The following is a 23,848-nucleotide window of genomic DNA, read 5'->3' on the forward strand; positions in this document are numbered from 1 at the left end:
GTGGAACGTGTCAGGTAAATAAAAGGTGTCTGTACAAGATATTACATTACACAACATATTACACGGCACTTTTTTTCCCACTTACTATATCCAAAAATTCATCTAATGAGTAGAAGCAGTTGCCATTAAGAAATTCTTTTAATTTCCTTTTAAATGCTATATGGCTATCTGTCACACTGATGCTATTAGGTAAGTGACCAAAGACTTTTGTGGAAGCATAATTTTTACCCCCTTCTGAGCCAAACTTAGATTTAACCTTGAGTAGTGAAGATCATCCTTTCTCCTAGTGTTGTGATCCCCTGATGCCTCAGAATATGCCCTGCCAACCGATCCCTTCTTCTAGTCTAGTCAATACAGACATATCATGCACATTTCCAGTCAGCAATCCGATATGGAATAATATTTTTGGGGACTGCACCCTGTAGTCAATCTGTTTTCAAAACCCAGAAACGAGCTATCAGAATCATCTGCAACATAAAGAGGCAAGGTTCATGACACTCTCTTTTTCCTAAAGATACTGAACCTTCCATGCCTATATATATTTGAAACAATAGTCTTTGTAAGAGAATATCTAAGAACCTCGAATGTCTATCAGCTGAACAGCTCTGTGCACAATTACACAACAAGAAATGGCAATAACATTCATGTCTCATATGCCAGAACATCAGCCTACCAGAAGAGTGTCCCTCATAGAGGCACACAATTGTATAACCACCTTCCTAACAACATCAAGTTGGTAAAGCAAGACAGCTTGTTCAAAAAAAAAGCTGAAGTCATTTCTGATAGACCACAGTTTCTACTCTGTAAATGAATACCTCTCAGAATGAAACAGAATTTTATAGTGTTAAATTAATAAACATGTTATGGCAATTATTTGTTTATTGAAGAGTACTAGTTGTACATGTAACATTGTGTAATTTTTAACTTTCTGTATCATTAATGACCTGTTCTATATCTGTACAAGATGTCACAGATCCAAAACTAAATAAATAAATAAAACGTGTGAAGAGGGCTGCTTTCTGGATAGGCTGAAGTATGTAGAAGTTCAACCCATCCACAAAAAGGACAGACAAGAGGAGATTGGAAATTTTTGCCCAGTATCAATACTACCAATTATTTCTAAAATATTTGAGCAGGTAGTGTGTAACCAACTACAAAAATATAACAAAAAACATAACATTATTCTTAATAATCAGTATGGATTTAGGAAGGGCCGAAGCACTGTGCATGCTGTTAATGAACTAATCACTAAAATAATCAAATGCCTCGATGACAAGGAGAGCCTATCTAGTATCTTCTGTGACCTCAGTAAGGCATTTGATATGGTAAACCTCATATTAGCTTCCATGAAAAATCTTTAAATTGGTTCAAGTCGTATCTCAAAAATAGGAAAACAGGGTAGTTATACAACATAAGGGCGAGAAAGCTTGCTCTAATTGGAAGGAAATACAAGCAGGTGATGTACCCCAGGGGTTCATACTAGGCCCACTACTATTTCTATATTATATAAATGACATGCCAGGTAAGGTAACTTCAGATGCGATTCTGTATGCTGATGCCTCAACAGCAGTAGTCTGCTGTAAAAACACTTAAGAATTAGCACAAAAAACAAAACAGACTCTTCAAGAACTAGAAAATTGGATAAATAATAATGCTATGAAACTAAACTTAACAAAAACACAAATTGTACACTTCACGACCAAAAAAACTGTTCATTGTGTAACTCAGTTATGTTATGAAGACAGAGAACTGCTAACTGCAGAATCTGTCAAATTTCCAGGAGTGACAATAAGCAAAAACTTGTCTTGGACTGACCATGTGGATTGCTCATTGAAGCAGTTAAATAGTTTTGTTTACACAAGGAGGGTTCTGAATAAAGTAACTGACTTAACTCTTAGGAAACTGAAATGACATTACTGAGCTGGTGATATCCCAGTCATTTCTGCACTAACGAATACTGCAGCTGAAGAAAGGGAAGATGCAGCATTACTTAAAACCATAGATACTGTCAAAAAAGAATTCAGACTAATGGAAGAAACATAAAGGAAATTAGGACCTAATGGGTCAAAAATGGTTGTTCACCATCGCAACTTACCTACAATCAACCATAGTGAAGTTTTTTCATGGTACTTTGGCATGACGTCATCTGAGATTTGTCACGGCCCTTGATATAATTAGAAATAGGAATCACAGGCAGATCTCTAGCTGAGATATTACTTAAGCCATATAATGCAATTAGCTATAATAAAATTCTGTTTAAACAAAGGCTGCTGAAATATTTAGTTACCTACATCCCATTTTCTAATTCATAAAAGTTCCTCACTCATATGTGAAGTCAGTGTCCTTAAAGTTTCCAAGCCAGGATGAACGTCTTCTTTCTCTACCCCTTTTACCAGGTATCTTTCCGTGAAGGATGTTCTGCAGCAGTTTATATCTGTTTCCATTCATCATTATATGTCCAAGTAATTGTTGTTTTTTGCATTTTATTGTGTTTGTGATTTCTTTTTCTTTCTTCATTTTGTGGAGAATGTTGTTCTAAGTAATTTTATACGTCCATGACTCTCTTAGGAATCTCCTGTACAGCCACATCTTGAAAACCCATCAGCTAGATTTATTAGTGTCAAACATGGAGTTCCCCAAGGTTTCTTCATGGGTCCAATCCTGTTCTTACTACAGGTAAATAATCTCTATATAAACTGTAGAAGCATTAAACAATACTAATTTGCAGATGATTGCAGCATCTGAATTACAGAAAGTACCAAAGAAACCTTTGAAAACAACATTAAGCCTGTCACTGAGAATACAGTAGAGTACTTTGACGCAAAGTTTCATTATAAACATGGAAAAAAAAAACTGTTGCAATGGACATATTCACCACCCAAAATAGGACACTAGCTAAACCTCATACTGAAAAAAAATGGACAAACAGTGAAAAAAAGAGAAAGTACAAAATTTCTTGGTATGTGGACACTACACAATTTGAAAAAGGATACACATGTAGACTACATAAACAGAAAACTGAACAAAAAACGTTCCATGAGTACTAATAAACTGTACACAATATGATGATGCTCCATTCGGTAAGTCTCTCCAACCCAAGGTGCTTGGCAACTTTTCTGTAACTCTCCCTGTTTCCAAAACCTCAGCAGTCCCTTTCCTTCATCACTCTTCCTTCCACTTCAACACTTCTGCCAAGAGGAAGAGCCACTAGTTCTAAAAGTTCACACATTCCCTCAACTTTCATTATTGTTTTCTCCTTCTGTAATTTAGTGAACAGAGTTTTCATCCACCCAGTTAAATTATATTTTCAAAAATTGAGTATTTTTGTTGATGATATTAATCTGAGGCTCATATATTTTGCCTATGTTTACTCAGTATTGAATGTCATATAGTATTTTTGGGAAATTGTGTAGCATGTTTGAAATCATTTAGATTACAGAAAAAGATTATTAGACTAATGGTATGGGTAGATCAAAGATCATCACGCAGGCCACTATTTAGGAAAAACAAAATGCTAATACTTCCATGTCTTTATACAGTAGAAAATGTAGTTATCATAAAAGAAAAATCACACAGTCACAGTCCACACCTGTAATGAATCTGCATGCAGCTACCACATAAGACAAATAAATGATGTACATGTACAACAAATAAATACAGCCCTACTACTCCATCCCAGCATCAAATTTACAATACCTTACCAAAATCCACAGAAATAATACTGGACAGAAACAATTTCAATTCAACAGTCAAGGATTACTTGGTGAAGCACTGCTTCTATACAATACAGTGAAAAACAAAGCTGCAGCACTAATTAAGATTGCTTTTCTAAAGTGTATAGAGTAATAAACTATTGTGTAATATTACCTTTTGATTAATTGATATGTGTTAAAAATTTCAAGAAATGTGTATAGAAATTATGGAATTATGAAATAATTTTTGTTCACTGTACGTTTGTAGACTCACAGGTCCAACAAATAAATAAATAAATACCTCAACTCATTTGCCCATCATCTCAATCAGAGTCCAGATCTCAGCTCCATCGAAAAGGATGGAAATATGCAGTAACGTAGAAATCTTAATTTTGTTTTGATTGAGAGGTCATGGCTCTCAAATACATTAATCATTTTACAGAAAAGACACTCTGGTTTTCTCAGAAGAGACTTGCAAGCTATCCCAATGGTTTTCAATAAAATATCCCACTGGTTGTTAATGTTAGTTCCCAGAAGTGTATATTTATTTTCCTGTTCAATAAGATACCATCTATATTCCGATGAGTGTTTGGTGTGTTGTTCTTGCTGGTGACCATTAAATTTGTTTTAACTTCTGTTGATTTCTAGGCCGTAAGACTCAGAACTTTCATTGATTCAGGATACAAGATGTAGGAAACAATTTAAGCTGTCAGCACAAATATTACTGTATCATTAGTGTTTCAGGTACTGCACAGCTTTTCTACATTCAAGAAGAACCCTTCTTCGACATTTTCTAGAGCTTCTATCAAGATATATTCTGAATAAAGATTGAATATAAGTGGTGACAAAATATAGCCCTGTCTCAGTCCTTGGGATATTTTTAATGTATCATATTTCTCTTTTCAAACAATAGAAAGTCCAGACTGTTGGATTTCTCACTTCTTCTCTCATGGCATCATATTGGTTCTAATATTGATTTCAATCTGGATGTATTTGTATCTCCCCCACTATTTTTTAGCATCACATACCATCTCAGTCATCTTGTAATGTTGTATTCTATCAAAATCCTTTTTATAATAAATAACAAAGGCACAGACATCACAGTTCATGTCAGTTCAGTAAGATCTAAATGCAGAACAGAGCTTTTCAATCTGCAGACAGAAAAATAACAATAACTAAATCAGCTACTGAAGAGGAAGCCACACACATAACCCCTACTCTTAATTTGTGATGTTCTGGTTGCAGACAGAGCATATGTGTATTATTCATAACTAAACTTTATGCACAAACACTCATTACAGAAATAGGAAAAAAGAATTCCTGGCATGTTCTTCCAGTATTTGGGCCCTGCAACTCAGGCACTGCACTTCATGTCCTTCCAGCCACTGGGCACCATCTCCTGAAAACACAGCTGAATGCCTTATGTATACCTCATGCACTGAGTTTTGAAAATTTAAACCAAATAACGAATGTACCAATTCCCGCCCAGGAAGGTGATGACTTTTTTGTACTTTTATTGGAACCACAGTGCTGTTAATGATCAAAATGCAAGCATTTCTATCAAGTTATGTACTGCTGAATCAGGAATTATGACAGCACGGTCATCAACAAGAACCAATACTTCTCACTGAGAGCACATTGCAGGTGGCGCACAGCACGAGGCAATGTACATCTGCATTCAGTACATTCATATTTAGATTCTTGTTGAAGTGGTTGTATTCTTATTTTAGCTTCTGTTCTGATTATTTGTGTGTGTGTGTGTGTGTGTGTGTGTGTGAGAGAGAGAGAGAGAGAGAGAGAGAGAGAGAGAGAGAGAGAACTTGGCATCATGTGACACATTCATTGACGTCAGTGTCATGTTCTGATAAAAAGTAGATTGCACATCCAATCTTCACATTCCCTTTACAGGTTTAAGGAACAAAACTCTTGAAAAAAGTTTTGTAGCTCCTTTCCCGTGACACTACACACACACACACACAGACATCTTTTGTGAGATTTTCTCTACACATTACAAACTTTAAACTCATTATGCATTCATTATTTACACAGCTGTTGACCAATTGTTATACACAACCAACAACTCCTGAGAACAAAGAGTACAGGACCTTTTAATGTCTTCCAGTAATCAGCTGTTCTGTCCTCTGAGCATCACTGTCTAATATTGGAAAAATGGGTGTATTTTCACCAATACATTAATACAATATAGTAACAGTTACCATCACTATCCATGATCCAGCTCATAAAATTTCAATACAGCTCACAATCTACAGCATTGCCCACAGGACTGATCATGGGTAACCTGTTCTGAATCAGGTGTAAGCTTGTATCAGAGCCACTGAAGCTTCTGTGACGAGCTAGGCTGTGACTTCCTAGTCTTAGACCTTAGGATTGAGAACTGTAGACTTCATCTAAATGGGACAGGGCTTGTTGTGTACCAAGCAAGAGGTGCACAGCAAATGCCGCAAGAGAGGCTGACACCAGACAGGCACGACGACTCGCCCAGCGTCTATCAGTCCTAAGAGCAACCTCCAGATGGCACTCACAGACCTCTTCCTGATAACCACACCACTTCCTCCCGCGTTCTGTACACATCTGTCGACAGTGTTGACAGCCACGGAAGGGAGCACTGCCGACCACAGACTACGTCGTTCCTACCTCGCACTGAGGACACAGATACCCTGTCGTCGACAGGCACCAAAACATGACAAGCCTCGAACACACATTCAGTTATGAACCGGCAGTTACACAGTCCAGTACCTGCATTCCAGAACATAGCTATCAGTGATACTACATCGTAGACTGCCAAGAAACATCAAAGTTATTTAGATAATACTGTATACAGTTTAGGACATCTAGTACCGTGCATCAAACTGTACTACAGTTAAGTACCATTTGTAACATACTCTTAATAAATGTTGTTTCTTATTGTATTGCCACAGTTCTGTTACAGTGTGCCCTGCTACAGTAAAATTTTGCTTAACAATCTTAGCAAGCAATGGCTACCACTCAGAAACAAGGGCAGGGAAACATTTTTCTGTTACTGTGGATGTTCGGGCTGAGTTCAATCAGTTACTACATTCACAACAGGGGTACACTGCATATCAGAGGCTGATAACCATGTGAGGGTGCACATAAAGCTTTTCTTTGATTACGCGACTCTCCATCCACTCTAGACACTGATAGCTGTAGGAGACACCAAAGTGCTGATGTAACACCCAAAGAAGTGTCCCCTGCCCCTCCTTCCTCAATGCACAAAAGGAAAATCTTAGTGATCAATGTCTAGAGCATTCACATCAAAGTTCTGAGTTTTAACTAAGATTAAAAAGCAGTGCCCATATACAGGGAGTCTACAGATTTTCAGAGGATCAGATTCATGACATTTGCATGAATTTTTCATTACCAGTTTACTTTATTCATGACCTTCAAAAAAAAACTTTTTTTTATTAACCTGAAAGCTGGTTGAAATGAAAGCTGAACGTAACCATTCTTATATCAGTTACACTGTATGTCAGCATGAATAATGTAACTATGTATCAATTGTAGTACACCATTCATCAAATGCTATAAAAACATTAAACTCTCCAACAGGAAGGGGTATGACTATTTTCATATATATTTACCTTCACATTAATTAAAATACAAATTGTTTTAATGTAGTAATGTAGTGAAAACTGAAAATTTTTCTTAAGATAATATAACAATTTGGAAAGTATAAAATTTATATCAAATGTTAAACTTCACAGTAAAATATTCAGTACTGTAGTTTCTTAGCTAAAATTAGAAATTTCAACACCTAAAACTTCAGGTCCTATATATCTTGAACTGTTCTTTTAAGATTCGTCACTTTTTCATCAGATTCCTTCTTTTTTTAAGGCTTCTAGTCTTTTTGATGAAACATTCATCACAGCTAGTATCACTGATTTTGTACTGTTAACATTCCATTGTTTCTCATTATTAAGTAAACCACCTAACAGTTGCATCACATTGTAAACTCTGTCATCCTTATGATTGATTTGTCCCATTGTTTATCAGAATATTCACAAAATTTAATGTATTCTCTCTCCACTATGTCACAGCTGTTGTTGGAGTCATGGGTGGTCCTCCTCCCCCCCCCCCCCCCCCCCCTGCTCACCTCATCCACACCACTCCCAACATGAATTCTTCCAGTGTAGTTGACACTTGAGAATTTCTCAAAATGGAGCTCTGCATAACTTTGGATGATAGAGCCACCTTTGACTATCTTTAACTTCAAAGGACTCTTCTCCTAAATTTATAGATACAGTCATTGCAAAATACCTATGCACTTATTTCTGAAAATGACAATAAACATTTGTGTGTAATTTATGCTAGCAGCAGCAGTACCAAATCCAGTATCTACATAATGACTTGTTTTATGATTGCATGCTTTGGTAACAGCAGCAGCAAGTAATATGCTAGAATTTGTCACAGTTTTCGTAACAGTTTTTTTATGAACTGAGAACCAATGCTGTACATTAAACTGAACAAATCTTTGTACAAAACGGGGAAGAGAGAGTCATTTGACTGATATTTAGTTAAAAGCTCTTCAAGGTCAACTGATAAAGATATAAGAAATTAAAGTCTCCCACAAAGGATCCTCCAAGTGATGTTTAATTTTTTCAAAGTTCCTATTTTCAGATGGTCTTCTATGTACATCAGCAACACACTTCTTCAAATGTGGAATTAGTTCACATTATCTCTTCGTGACTTCAATACTTCCAACCCATCTTACAGAACAAAATCTGAGAGGAAACTTGGAAAATTCAGTGATATTTGAGATGGTTGCCCTCCCTGAAGGAAAATCCTTCTTAAAGTACCAGCTCACCCTAAAAATGGCTCTGAGCACTATGTGACTTAACATCTGAGGTCATCAGTCCCCTAGAACTTAGAACTACATAAACCTAACTAACCTGAGAACATCACACAATCCATGCCCGAGGCAGGATTCGAACCTGACCGTAGCAGCTCACCCTAAGAAATACATGAACATTCCAACCACTTTTATTATGAGTAGTTTCCAAAGGTCCTATACCAAGTGAGCATGCCCCACAAAGAAACATTTGCAGTTGATTATCTTGTTCATTGATTAGAAATACTTGCAAATCATGCAACATCTACAAGTTCACAATTGCCCCATTCATTGAAATTCAAACCATACAGACCCTCCAGGATACTTGACTGTAAATCATAATATGTGGCAGAATTCAAGAACAGGGATGTTAAATGTCTAAATCAAACAATGGAAAATCCAGGATGGAATGTAACAATGTGGTTTCAGTTGCCTGAGACTGCAGTCGTGTGTGTGAGTTTCATGTGTGTGTGTGTGTGTGTGTGTGTGTGTGTGTGTGTGTGTGTGTGTGTGTGTGTCTATTGTTTAAAAGGCCATTGGCCAAAAGCTTTAAGGGTGAAAATATTTTTGTTGTGGCTATCTGTGACTCAGCATCTCTGCTATATGATGTTAAATGTCTTGTAGATACAGACTAATTTTGTTTAGCCCGGAAATGAGCCATGAAATTCATCTGCCACTTTTGGACAACTTTGTTTAAACTCTCATCATACAATACACAAAAGAATCCAACTTCCCTAAATTTGTTAGCTAGGAGATTCTGGAAATGGGGGCCAAGTCACTGAGTAATTATATATGGTAACTTACCCTATTGTAACTGTATATTTTTTTGCAATCATGCTGTCAGGAAACATAATTTGGAATATATATGTTGTGTTTCCAGACCTGAACTGCAGAATGAGACATGTCTTTATTCATAGCTCATATAATTTCAGATTTTACTATCTCATCAATAACTAAAAACTGTTTCAATGAGTTTGTTTTGGAATTCTCTTCAACAACTTCTACGGGTTGTAGCAGGAGCAACTGATGGTCATTCATTACTGCCACTGAAATTCTGTTCAGAAGAAACTCGTAACTGTGATAGCTCTTTTTTTACGACAGAAAAAGACAACTTGTTTTTTTGTCTTGAAACTAGTGAATGAACCAATGCTGAATGTCTCTTTCCTCCTTCATATGTTTTTACACACGCAATGCCACTGGCGCTATTGTCAAAGTCACATTTGCACAAAACACTTAACAGACACTAAGTTATAGTCTGCAAGTAGTATTAATATGGCGTGGGAAACGTTTCGGCCAACAAGAAAACAATTTTACTCTGATCATCCTTAAAGCCCTTAAAATAAAATCAACAATACTTTTATATTAATTATTAAAAAACCTTTAAGGAAATGTCTTTCCACAAAAGGTGCACATCAGAGAGTTTTAAACTGAAGTGGCAACGGACAGAACTACAGAAACAGCTGTTCTAATTGATAATCCTCCAGCAACACATGGGATGGCAGCTTCTTCGTAGGCAGAACTACAATTTATACGTCATTTCTGCCAGGTGTCTACACCACATATGGCTCATCGAAGCCACACAGCCAAAGTTCCCCATCCGCACCTGCCCTCACTGTAGCAGCAGAGGCTTAGCTAACGTGGCTTACACAGATGGACACTTAATTCCCCTAGACATAACAAAAACTTTTGAGAGTTGTGGTGAATCTTTATAGATAATTTTTCATTGAAAGGGCTGCTGGACAGAACATTTTTGGGAGTAGCTCAAACTTATTACTCCCTTCTCAAACTGCCCTTGACTGACACAAACCAAAACTCATGACCACCCATTCAATTTATGTTCATTTTCATTACTTGTCTAGACTTTCATGACCTGTAGACACCCTGATAATAATACCAGGTACAGAAAGCTGGCTAAAATCTTACACTGATGGCAGTGAGATTTTTGGATTAATTCTGAAGTATACTGGAATGATAGGTTCATGGGAAATGTAGTTGGTAAATAGTAACAGCAGGCAAGAAACTCTCATTTATCAAAAAAATAAACTGCATGCAAGATCATCTGAGCAAGCCTCAGTATCAATAACAGATATAAACTTCTAACTGGGTCCATCTATCGACCACCAGCTTTGCTCCCAGATGTGGCCACAACTGTAAACTCTACAGAACCATCAACTAATACAAATAAACACCGATCACACTGTCGTTATTGGAGTAGACATAATTATCCAACAATCAATAAGGATAATTAAAGTTTACGTGATGGATACAATGAGACATACTGCGAAACAATATCGAAACTAGTTTACAACAGCTAGCCCACTCATTACAAAAATATATTTGATGTAATAGGCAACAAAAAGCACTCATCTCTTTGGAATTCAGGCAGTTGCAACGCCACTGATTACCAAAGAAAAAAGGGCAACTAAAACAAGTAGAAAGATTTAAATTTTAGTAAACTAAATAAAGAGGCAGCACTGTCATATTCCCTCTCAAGTAACTTGAAACATTTAGCTCTAGGCAGCAGCATGTCTATGGTTGAAGTTTAAAAAAAAAATAGTTGACTATACACAGGACAGATATATACCTATTAGACAGTTGATGATAGGAAAGTTGCTCCATGATGTGCAGGATCTGTAAAGAAATTAAGTCAAAGTATAGGGCTCTAGACAGAGAGATAATGAATGAAACATGTTTGGCTGATATGATAATGTGTGAAGCCTTCAATGATTACCTTAAAAGAATCATATTGACAGATCTATCACACTATGCAAAGAAATTATGGTCATGTGTGAAGCCCATTAGTTGTACTAAATTCACTGCTGAGATACCCAGGGATGACACAGAAACTGAAATTGAGGGTAGCAAAGCAAATGCAGAAATGCTGAACACCATTTTCAAGTGTTATTTTACAAAAGAATATCCAAGAGTACTGGACCAGATTAATTCATGAATGGAACAATGTTAGTGGCACTGAGAAATAACTAAAAGTGCTAAAACTGGAACAAGGTCCCAGAGTGAGATCAAATTCCCGTCAGATGCCATACACAATTTCCTACTGGTATTGCCACTGATTTAACCTTAATATACTATGGGCCCCTTCAACAAAAAACTGTGGCCAGTACTTGACAGAAAGCTCAAGATACTCTCATCAACAAGAAGGGTAGCATTTGTGATCCACAAAGCTACCAACCAATATTGTTGACATCCAGACCCTGTCTGTTGTCAAATGTTGGAACATAACCTGACCTCAAATGTAATGAGGTCTCTCAAACAGAATAACCTCATCCACAGCATAGGTCATTAATTCCATAAACATCAGTACTGCAGAACTCAAATCACAATTTTCTCACATGAAATCTATACATTGAGGCAATCAGGTGAATTCAGTATTGCTTGACATCTGCAAACCATTTGACACAGAGCTACACCAACTCTTATTAATGAAAGCATGATCGTACAGTGTAGGAAACAAAATTTGCGGCCAGATTAAGGATTTATTATTGGAGAGACTGCAGCATGTTATCTTGAATGGAGTCATCAACTGACGAAAGAAGCTAGGAACGAACTAAGAAAGTGCTCATGAAGCAAAACCTGATATCAAAATGTACAAGAACGCCCACTTCTCAGTCTACAGCACTAGACTCTTTTTACATACTTTCTATCCGAAATGTTTCATAGTATACATGTATTTATGTTGCCACTAAGTATCATAAAGATATTTCACACAAATGTGACAATATGAGTTTCTCTCAATATCTGCATTTCTCCCTACCACATATTGTGTACACTATATGCGAGCAACATGACAAACAAAATATTTTAAGAATAATGTTGCAGATGCTTGTCAGTTTCCTGCAAAGATGCAAACACTAAATTTTTTGTTACCAATTGCAGGAACCGAGACAACAAGTGGGTGTAAAAGTTGTATCTTATTTGATGCAAGGAATTATTCTGATGAGGCGGTAGTCTTCTGTCGGCATACTGAAAAACTGCAATGATCTGACAGTTCCGTCATAGTACCTCTGAATTGTCTGACACATAGTTTGTAACAAAGAAAATGTAAACAATCCTTAAACATGCACAGACTGGTGGGAATTTCTTAATTAACCACAATACAGTGGAGAGCGCAGGTGACAGTCTAAGTCTGTAGGCACGCAGAGGCTAGAGTTCTACATCCAGGCAGTATGGTGATCACTGCTAGATCTACATTGTTTACTATACATGACTGGACAGTCTGTGTCAAATGACATTATTTACTGTATTTCATATAAAGAAAGTTACTTACAACAATTTTTATCGGATATACCACAAAAATTATGTACAACAAGAATATGACTACTAAAGGAATGAAAAACAATATTATTTTGAAAGTTTCAGGCAAATTAAAACTGTTCGCCAGGCCAAGACTTCAACTCAGGACATTTGCCTACCTGCCTTGCTGTGAGGGTGGATCATGAGTCACATTCGGATATCTCAGTTGACAGAGCGCCTTTCCGTGAAAGGCAGAGGTCCCAAGTTCGAGGCTCATTCCAGCACACAATTTTAATATGCAGAAAGTTTCACACTCCACTGCCATGTCAAAATTTCATTCTGGTATAATATTTTGCCCAGTCACTTGGGTCACTATTGAAAAATAGTGAAACTGTAGAGAAGGTCGTCTTTAAGCCATAAAAGTGAGCGGTCTTGCCAGCGTGAAGACAACAGTTATTAATTAATAAAATTCAAGTAATTTATGTTCGATACTGTAAAGTAAAGTATAATGAGTGCTGTTTCAAGGCCAGTGCAATTTTTGTAATAACTGAATGATTCTCGCGGCAGATGGTTGCACATCCCTCAAGGCAGTGTGTTGAATAGCTTTAGAGCAACAACAGTGTGCACAGGGGCATTAAACTGACATTTTCCCCACGCTCCATACACAATTGGATTAGAAAGAAACCAGGCAGGCCTAATGAACCAGCACCATGTTCCCAGTATTTCACAGTAGCTTTCAGAATACGTATGTGTATGTAAACAAGTCCTCATTCACAGTTTCATCTTTCAAACTGGCAAGAAAATCTGTCACTCAAATACAAGCAAAGCCAAAGCTGAAACAAGGTATCCTTAGTATTTCAAACTCAGTAGAACTTGTAAATAAAATAAAAGCTTTACCCATGCCCTATAGTGCTGTTATTACTTTCTGGCCTCTGAAGTTTATTTTCCAACATACCATAGAGGACTGTTTACTGCAGTGCATAGTTGATGTCCAGAACCGGATGTCTTGAGACTGGTCACTCAAACATGCTTACATGGAACTACTCTAAGTTTCAAGAAACTGTGTACAGTTAGACGGCTTTGTTATGGAGCCTCTTCTAGTAGAAATTTTCATCGACCCCTTTTTTAAACTTCTTTTAAGAAAACAACCTCTGAGTGCAAATAATAAACTCTGGTCCAAATGTGTAGATGACGTTGTATGTGCCCAGGCATAATGTAACTCATTCCTTTGCAACTATATTGGCTAAATACAAACACAGCTGAAGGTCGCTGAGATCTGCTTCCACCCTGCTGCTGAGTGATGTTTAGATATCATCATGTCTCCCGCTTGGCAAAGCGAAGACGAAAGGTGCTGTAAACATGAACATCTGGTATTCATTTAAAACTAAACGATATTCAGCCCAATATATCTCGGCTCTAAACTTCACTTGAGTTCCATACAAATCGACGTCTTCCCACACTACGCATCCCATTCCCTTCGGAAGGTTTTCTATTGTATTGTTTTTTAATTTGTGATTTTCCATGTATTCCCAATTGTTATATTTTCCGTGGTTCTACCATATGTACATCTTCCCCCGGGTAAGGTGTAATTTCTCTTACTGATATACAGTTTAGTTTCCGAGCCTCCCTGCCATTAGCAGTTACTAATTTAATGTCAGTCGTTTTCGTTTACAGTATTTTTTTTTTTTTTTTGCTCATATTATGACACACACATACATTTCCTTTTCAATGTTTGGTCTTGTTTTATGATATTCTCTTTTCAAATCTATTTAGTGTTTAGGTTTACCTATGGCTAGATTTTGTTTAAAGAAATAAATAAATATACTTCATCTTGATATACGATTATCGATGTTGTGTAATACTTCTCGATAGTAATCACTGAGATAATTACATAGCCGAAAATCGGTCACTAATTAATCAATTAATCCTGTAGAACATCCATATTTTTGTGCTTTCCTTTCATAAATAAATTCTACGAAGCAGCGTTGGAAGAATCAACGAATACGAACTTCAGAGGCTATCACAGCATTACAAACAGATTCCTCAAAACACCTTTTCGTTCGTTGTACCTATGTTACGTACCGGTACTTTGAATATTTTCATTCTGTAATGTTATATGGACAAAAAGTTCTGAGGTAACTCATCTTCAAGAAACAAAGTCTTCATTACTCAAAGACATGCTGTAAATCTGCAGGTGCTCAATCACGACCGTTTTGTAGACATGAAAACTCCCATGTGACTCTTCGTCATGAAATTAAAGCCCTACAAATGCAGCCACTGTTTTAAAACGAAGATGCTCCCGCATGACATTTTGACTAAGAAAAAAGTTTTGCGGACTCGAAAGTGTTACAATGTTTGCAACTTGAACGAATCACTAGTGTCTCTTGAGATAAAGCGACTGATCGATCCAAGAGTAAAATACACAACCAGCAATGGCCTGCAAAAGATAAATGAAAAAATACAAAGGCTAGTTATTTATTTGAAAATAAAGTTTATGCGGAAGGTACCAATTTGCAATTATACAACTCCTTCGATGAGATTTTACAGAAGGCACTGGAACGCAATGTGGTACTTACTACTCACACCTGTCGTCAAGCTGCTGTCAGCTACATATGAAATGCAGCCAACTTGTTGCTCATGGAAGCACTCATTGGTAAGTAGCCGGGACTGTTTTTCGAAGTCAGATGCTGCGGCCACCACCCTGATGTATTCCTCGGGAAATTCGCTTGAGGATTGGCGATACTTCCACGTCTGTCGAAAGAAAAATTATTCTCCACATTCGAGAAGTTCTCTTGCCGGATATCACTAACAGCATTCACGTTCCTCGTCGCGTGCGAAGCGTTACAATTTTCTGTTTGTCGAAAAGCAGCTGTGAAGTCTTCGTCTGACACGAAAGGAGATGGTGCGTAAGATGATGCAGTTACCGGTGCATAATTTGTGCACACATCTGCGGGAGAAATCGCAGGCTTTGTCGCTAAGAGCTCCAGACTAACGAAAGGATTACGAATGAGTTTTATTGGATCGTCGTAAATGAAATCTAATTTCCGCGACGCGTCTAACTTACAACTGCGCTCGGGCTCTTTGAACGTCACTTTGCACAGTTCATTTCCTGAGGAGGGCTGAAATGAGCTAAGAGACAAGCCGCAGGGCGTGTTGTGTACCACTACTTCGTTTGCTGCAAGTCGGGTCTGTTGCCACAACTCGAACGCTCTGCCGTTCTGTGGTTTACCAGCCTCCAGGGAAGACAGATGCTGCTCCAGCGCGTCCAGCAGACTGTCGGGCACGTGTCTCAGATCACACACGCTGCCCGAGCTCAGGCCTGCCGTCTCGCAAAACTTAATAAAGTCCGGGATCCACTCCAACCTAGCGAGGAAATTTTTGTACAAAGTCAGTGCATTCTCACACTGTTTCTTTTTCATGTCGAAGTACCTCCGCAAGAGATTTATTACGCCATCGTTGTAGAAAACGAAGAGGCGAATGAGGTCTCTGAAAAGTAAATTCACCGCCATGACTATTATTCCGTTGCTCAGGTCGTCAGCAGAGCAGCCGAAATTCAGCAGGGCGTCCAACACGTCTTGCACCAGCGTCAGCATCTCTAAGAAAGCTTCGTCACTCATCGTGGCGAATGTGGAGGCGTCTTTCCCCCACTGCACCTTGCAAAAGTCGAACACTACTGTTCTATACACAGAAACTTTCCTGTTCAAGTATTTGGCATACCTCCGAATATAGGGTGACATGGCGAAACCGCAAGCTCCATTTCTGTCCAAGAACTGGTCCAGTTCGAATGTGATCGTGGATGAGGCCAAATAATGTAAGAAGCGCTCGCTCCCATGAATGAGAATGTAGTGCGTCGTGATGAGGGCTTTGAAGACGACGATCCAGCTAGAGCTGTGCGCACGTACGGCCAGTATATTTGCTAGCTCGCCTATTTGCACATTGGGTTTGTTGGTACAATAGATAAGGTAGTCCAAGTGCTTCTTCTTCGGTGGGATAGGTTGGTCGGTTGTCGCCTTACACACTGTCTTTGGCACGTCTTGACCTGTCAGAGTGTAACGGGCAGCCAATAGTCGGTCTGTAACGGATTGGCTTCTAGACTTCCACATAACTGAGACTGCAGAATTTCACTAGTAGCGGACTGAAGTAAACACCAAAACTAATGTAATTCACTTACTTTCATAGTTAACTTAGTATTTCATTATTGCTAATGCAGACAGCATTCTCAAACAGGGAAGTACGCCAGTTTCTTGCCAAACTCTTGATAATACATTTTGATACTCCCCAGAGATTCTAAACTCATCTTAAATAAGTAAGTTGCACAATAACAATTTCTCTGCTACATAAATTACACAATACAGTCACGTGATACTTCAGTGATTATATTATCCTCTTGCTGAGAAAGAGAAAGATAACAAATGAAGTCAAAGATATAAAACTTCACCAGTGTATTACTACCTCTTTGATTGTCGAATACTATTGGGGAAGCCAGCTAATAACAGCTCAATACCTTAGCATTAAGCTCACTGGCTAATAATCGTGGAGGTATAAAGAATCTTACCTAACCACAACCAAAGAGGTAAAAATATTTTTTTTTTACTTTATTTATTATTTGTGTTGAAGGTAGTGGGGAACGGGCGTTGTAATTACGACGATAAATAATCACTCGCACTGCCGTCATTCACTATGAATACTTTTATTCCCGCAGCGTATACAAGATGCGTGTAGCATAGAGCGCGGCTAAGAACTGATCTGGCAGAGATACAGTTGTTCTTGCTGCGGTAGGGCAGCGTTATTATTGGGGGGGGGGGGGTGTAGAGCCAGTGGTTCTTCGTCCCCACAGCTTCTAGTATATAAAGTTTTTAGCCATCACAATTCAAATGTATTGGCATATAAATACATAGCAAGGTAATATTTGTCTTCAGATTGAGATTGTACAAAGATACAATTGATAGCTAACCACTTAGTTGTTAATTCAGTTCTTTGGTTAACTTCAGTGGTCACAACTGCATTTAAATTGAACTTAAAGTAATTGTAACCTACTTGATACTAACAAACATTGTGAGTAGAATTTAGTAACTGTGTTTCTTGCTTGTATTCTAAAATTCTTTTCCTGCAGAAAGATGCTCCATTGTCATGTTTTGGCAGAGGAATTTGTAACATTAAATAATCCAGCTATATAAAACTGATGCAAAAAAACTAACAACGTCGAAGATACAACACTTACGCAATGTACAAAATCCTTCCTGTCGAAATAGTGATGTGGCAAGTACAAGACGGGAACGAAAGAGAATGCATTGAAAGCAATGATTGCTAGTGTACTTCAATGAACTGCTACAATCTATCTGATTTCAAATGTGCTGTAATGCTTATATGAAGAATATTGCCTCGGATAAATGCCAGAAACTTCAAATATAGTATTTAAAAAGTTGTGAACATACAGGTACTGAAAATGTGCATTAAAAAATTAAGCCTACATGTGTGTATATAGGAAGTGCTCTGCAAACAATACTCAGCTACAAAAACTAGCAAACAAACATTCCATTGCTGCAAAGATATTTATAAAACTATACAGGATAATCAGGAAAATCTGCCACCCCCTTATAAGAGCTGTCAACGAAGTACAGGACAAGTATACGGGTAAAGGCCAATTCACGCTAGCTGTCACGTCATGTCAAAACATTCCAAGTGCATTTCAAATGGCGGCGTCCACACAGGCAGTCAACAGATCATCGCACCACGTCACATCAAGGCTTTCCGGGAATAAAGTTTTGATAGTGGCGTCGTCTGTTTGTATCAGAAGCTAACGTATCTTCGCACCCTTGTGTTCTAGTAGAGGATTTTGTGCTTTCGTTTCTTCTTAATTTTTATTTTATCATTGTGCTGTGTTTTCGTGACAAATTGCAAACGTTCCGTTACGAGTTGGATAGTTTTTCATTGTGTGTACTTCCACAAGCGAGATCAGATATGCGAAAGAGAATATTTATTTATGTTTTACAATAATAGAACAGAGCTGTCACCATCACTGTATATAAATAAGAACGTAAGTTGATGAAGTAACTTCGAGTGAAAAGTCAGTACTAATGAAGCAGCAAAATATACATGTTTATTATGTTATCAGTTAGGTAAGAAAGAAACATAATGGATACAGTATCAGGCTCTAGTTATTCCCTTGCAAATATTGTTTGATGTTTTTGTATGTATATATTTTCGCTTGCAAATAAATGTCGATATTTTGGAATGTTGTTTCGCTACTCAGCACTTTACCATACAAAACTAGTCAATAATGTAACATATGAAGTTTGCTTCGGCTGTTAATAAACTTTATCGTTGTTAGTTCCTCAATTCCGATACTATACTACGACTTTTTGCATCATGGATTGTAATTCATAGTCTGACTTTCACCACTCAGTCCTGCACTAAGAAAACTGACATGATGTGACATTATGGGCAATGTGAATACAATGGCTGTGCATGGTACTGATGCAGTGTTGCACAACCCCCAATAATGATGTGTCCTCCTATACTCTTTTGATTTAGGAAGATTAATATATACAACAAAATGTGTTACAGTCAACGATTTTTGGTCATCCAGCATCCTACTGCCTCATAATGGTGTAAGTGACGTGGTCTTAAGTGGTGTTTATGAAATGAGTGGAGACCTGAGATATATCCAGATGGCTAAAAGAGCCAGACGCAAATGGAAATGCTATCTGACATTAAATCAAAGTAAAAGATTGGGTCGCCACCAATTATAGCCACATGACAAAGAAGAGGTTCGACTGAGTCGGAAAATTAATTAATTTAGTCATAAGAAAAAACCCCTAAAAGAACATTCATTGCAATGTTACTCATAAAAAATGGGATGCAATTATCAATATGATCCAGGGATTGTTCACATGACTCTAATACTAAAATAAAGTGAAAAGTGTGTGAAGACTGTGAATAAGAGCAGCTTGAAGCAACATTCCTGAAAACAAAATCCATTCTAAAGAATTTGTTTAAAATAAAAAGGGAACACTAATTATTGGACCGGTGTGCATGGAAATGCACTGGATGGGCAAACAAGGAAACTAGAAAGTGAATGTCGGTACACTGGATAAGACATGAAACAAAATTATTTATTTTTTAAGACATTGATATAACACATCCACATAACTGCTGTTGCCTGGTAACAACGTACGATTGCTTATGAAACGCTGTACAATTCACAACAGAGTCTCTTAATTTAGAATCGCGGTCGTTATTGGGGGGGGGGGGGGGGGAGGTCAGGAAAAGTTCAGTACTCGTATTCAGACCCACATTCACTCAAAGAACAGGAAGGACGACCCCAACATCAACATGCAACGAAGCTAGGAGGTTTGTTCCGATGTGTTGAGAAATGATTAAATAAAAGAGTAAATCTGAATATCACAGTTGCGTTTAAAGTTGAACCTCGGTTTGGAGAAACTGCCTCAATGAGTGCCACACATACACGCTTACATGCTTAACATGAAATCACAAACCACAAATACAATTGAATAATACAGACAGCAAATATTTAATACTCCAAAATCAGAGCAATAAGTAAACTCTAGGACAGAGAAGGGGGCCAAGGGAAAGTTAGGCTCACAGTTAACTCGTGTGGCCATGTGGTTTGCGGAAACACAATTTCTACATACTGTGGCCAAATTTTAGCAACATTAAACCACACAGCCACGAACAATTAACATATTTCAGAGAACACATTTGAATAGACAAAGGGTAATGGCAGAGGACAAACAAACTCTAACATTAACCCATGTGGATGGTTTCCGACTGACATATAGTAATGAAACAAAGAAAATTCACAAAGAGGCAAAAATTATCAAGGTTTGGAAAAGATTAGACTGTACATACATGCAGTCGCAGACATGCAAAACATTCATACCAAACCCAGGGCACACTTCCTACGTGAGATCACTTCAACATATGCAACACCATTCTGCTATGATCTTCATACGGACCAAAGTCGGCATTAGAAATCAAACTGAAAATCTGCAAAAGTCTTGCATTCCTTTCTGCGACCCAACAAAACAATCTCTATATGACAAAGGCGAGGCCAAAAGCTGCACAAGGTGCAAGTTCAATGAGACTGAATTACAAAAAGCTCCCCTCTCGGTATGAGACAAAGCGCCACATGGTTAAATAAACTCACCCCTCTTCGAAGAGACCTAGGTTGCGTACCCTTGGAGAGTTGGATACAGACTGCGCATCTCCCACTATAACTTCTCCCACACAACCCCGTGGCCAGGAAAACCCAGAGATGATGCTTCTGCCACCAACCTAACACTGGCAACTTTTCCACAAAGGAAACAAATCTCTTTGCTTACCTGAAAACTACAAGGGTTGGCCATTCTGTAAGACTACCGCTGATTGTCTGCAGTAGACTAAACAACCGTACAACAAAATGAAATACACCAACATTCATTCACTCACGCATGCCATAGAGTTTTGGAATAGGAGAACAAGACATAAACATTTTATGGAATCAAAGTCGTGAGTTGGGTTACATACAAAACATAGAAGACTTATAATGGCGTTATGGACGCATTTGCAAGTCTGAAAAGAACTAACATAACAAGCAAATGATGCTTAATAATCGTAGAAAGAAATAGGCCACAGCTACATTGAATCGTAGCTCAGTCTTCTCTGGTACGAACTTTAGCAATGAAAACACTAGAATTGCTCTGTAGGATGCCAAGTGCACTGGAAAGCGAATAAAATGATAATGAAAGGCGATTATAGGATCATGTCAATGGACCTAAAACCTCTACTAGGCTCGAAGCAAAGCCAGGGAATTTGCACTCCTATGGCAGCTCCTCAGTGACAGTGCAGCCACTGTACATCGAGCACAGGCTAATCCAGGCCTGCTCACAGCACCGGATAGCACGGTCGACAGTGACATCACAGAGTGTGGCAGTCGAGGTTCAAACCTCATCTAAATCTACTTCTACATGGTTACTCTGCAATTCACACTTAAGTGCCTGGCAGAGGGTTCACTGAACCACTTTCATACTACTTCTCTACCATTCCATTCTCGAAGGGCGCGTGGGAAAAAGGAACACCTAAATCTTTCTGTTCGAACTCTGAATTCTCTTATTTTATTATGATGATCATTTCTCCCTGTGTAGGTGGGTGTCAACAAAATATTTTTCCATTCAGAAGAGAAAGTTTGTGATTGAAATTTCGTAAATAGATCTCGCCGCAAAGAAAATGGCCTTTGTTTCAGTGACTGCCACCCCAACTCGCGTATCATATCAGCGACACTCTCCCCGTATTGCGCAATAACACGAAATGAGCTGCCCTTCTTTGCACTTTCTCGATGTCCTCCATCAATCCTACCTCGTAAGAATCCCACACCGTGCAGCAGTATTCCAGCAGAGGACAGACAAGTGTAATGTAGGCTGTCTCTTTAGTGGGTTTGTGGCATCTTCTAAGTGTTCTGCCAACAAAGCACAGTCTTTGTTTCACCTTCCCCATAATATTATCTATGTGGTCTTTCCAATTTAAGTTGCTCGTAATTGTAATTCCTAGGTATTTAGTCGAATTGTCAGGCCTTAGATTTGTGCAATTTATCATATACCCCAAATTTATCGGATTCCATTCTGTACCCATGTGGATGATCTCGCACTTTTCTTTGTTTAGTGCCAATTGCCACTTTTCACACCATACAGAAATTCTCTCTAGATTACTTTGTAATTGGAATTGATCGTCCAATGATTTTACTAGATGGTAAATTACAGCATCATCTGCAAACAATCTAAGGGGGCTGCTCAGATTATCACCTAGATCATTTATGGGAATCAGGAACAGCAGAGGGCCTATGATACAACCTTGCGGAATGCTAGATATCACTTCTGTTCTACTCGATGGTTTACCGTCCATCACTACGAACTGTAACCTCTCTGAGAGGAAATCACAAATCCAGTCACACAACTGAGACGATACTCCATATGCACACAATTTAATTAATAGTCGCTTGTGAGGAACAGCATCAGAAGCCTTTTGGAAATCTAGGAATATGGAATCGATCTGAGATCCCTTGTTGACAGCACTCATTACTTCATGGGAATAAAGAGCTAGCTGTGTTGCACAAGAACGACATTCTCTGAAACTGTGTTGGTTATGTATCAATAAGTCATTTTCTTCAAGGTGATTCATAATATTCGAGTACAGCATATGCTCGAAAATCCTACTGCAAATTGAGGTCAGTGATATGGGTCTGTAATTCAGTGGGTTACTCCTATTTACTTTCTTGAATATTGGTGTGACCTGTGCTTCTTTATAGTCTTTAGGAAAAGACCTTTCATTAAGTGAGCGGTTGTATATGATTGCTAAGAGGCGCTATTGCGTCTGCATACTCTGAAAGGAACCTGATTGGTGTACCATCTGGACCAGAAGACTTGCCTTTCTTAAGTGATTTGAGTTGTTGAGTTGTTTCGAACACCTAAGATATCTACTTTTATGTCGCTCATGCTAACAACTGTTTTTGTTTCGAAATCTGGAGTATTTACTTCGTCTTCCTTCATGAAGGAATTGTGGAAAAATGTATTTAGTAACTCCACTTTATTGGCATGAATAGAAACAATTCCAAATGCCGCATTAGATAGCATCAATCTGTGGAAGACACATCAAAAAGGTAATTTGTTATCCAAGTCACTAGGATATGTCATTCCATCACCCACAGTGTTACCAATATTGGTATTTCAACAGCAATCATAATAATATTGTTTCATTCAAAAATTTGTTTTGGTGGTAGAAATTTGGAGGAAATGTTTTGTCAGTGGCATAGCTGCATTTTATATTTTTCTCAGTTTTAAATAGAGCTTAGACTTAATGCTAAAATTGTGGAATTTGGAAAAGTGGCTAGAATATTGCGATTATTGTTACTGCAGCTGCAATGTATGTTTATCACTTGAATGAATATTATTTCTAAGCTCCTTGTGTACACATTTCGTGGTGTTTCAAGGTGATTCAGACAAAACTAGTAAACAAGAGAAGAAAAGGAGGCATCCAATGTGAT

The 23,848-nt window shown here is 38.0% G+C and overlaps 1 protein-coding gene across 1 annotated transcript; it reads right to left on the minus strand.

The window, feature by feature from the left end:
* Positions 1–15,416: 15,416 nt before the first annotated feature.
* Positions 15,417–16,427, minus strand: LOC126163779 (phosphatidylinositol-binding clathrin assembly protein-like). The gene has a single exon (XM_049920187.1). It carries the CDS (start codon positions 16,425–16,427, stop codon positions 15,417–15,419), a length of 1,011 nt encoding a protein of 336 aa, XP_049776144.1.
* Positions 16,428–23,848: the final 7,421 nt, after the last annotated feature.

The sequence above is a fragment of the Schistocerca cancellata genome, chromosome 1, assembly GCF_023864275.1.
Source record: "Schistocerca cancellata isolate TAMUIC-IGC-003103 chromosome 1, iqSchCanc2.1, whole genome shotgun sequence".
Lineage (NCBI taxonomy): Eukaryota > Metazoa > Arthropoda > Insecta > Orthoptera > Acrididae > Schistocerca > Schistocerca cancellata.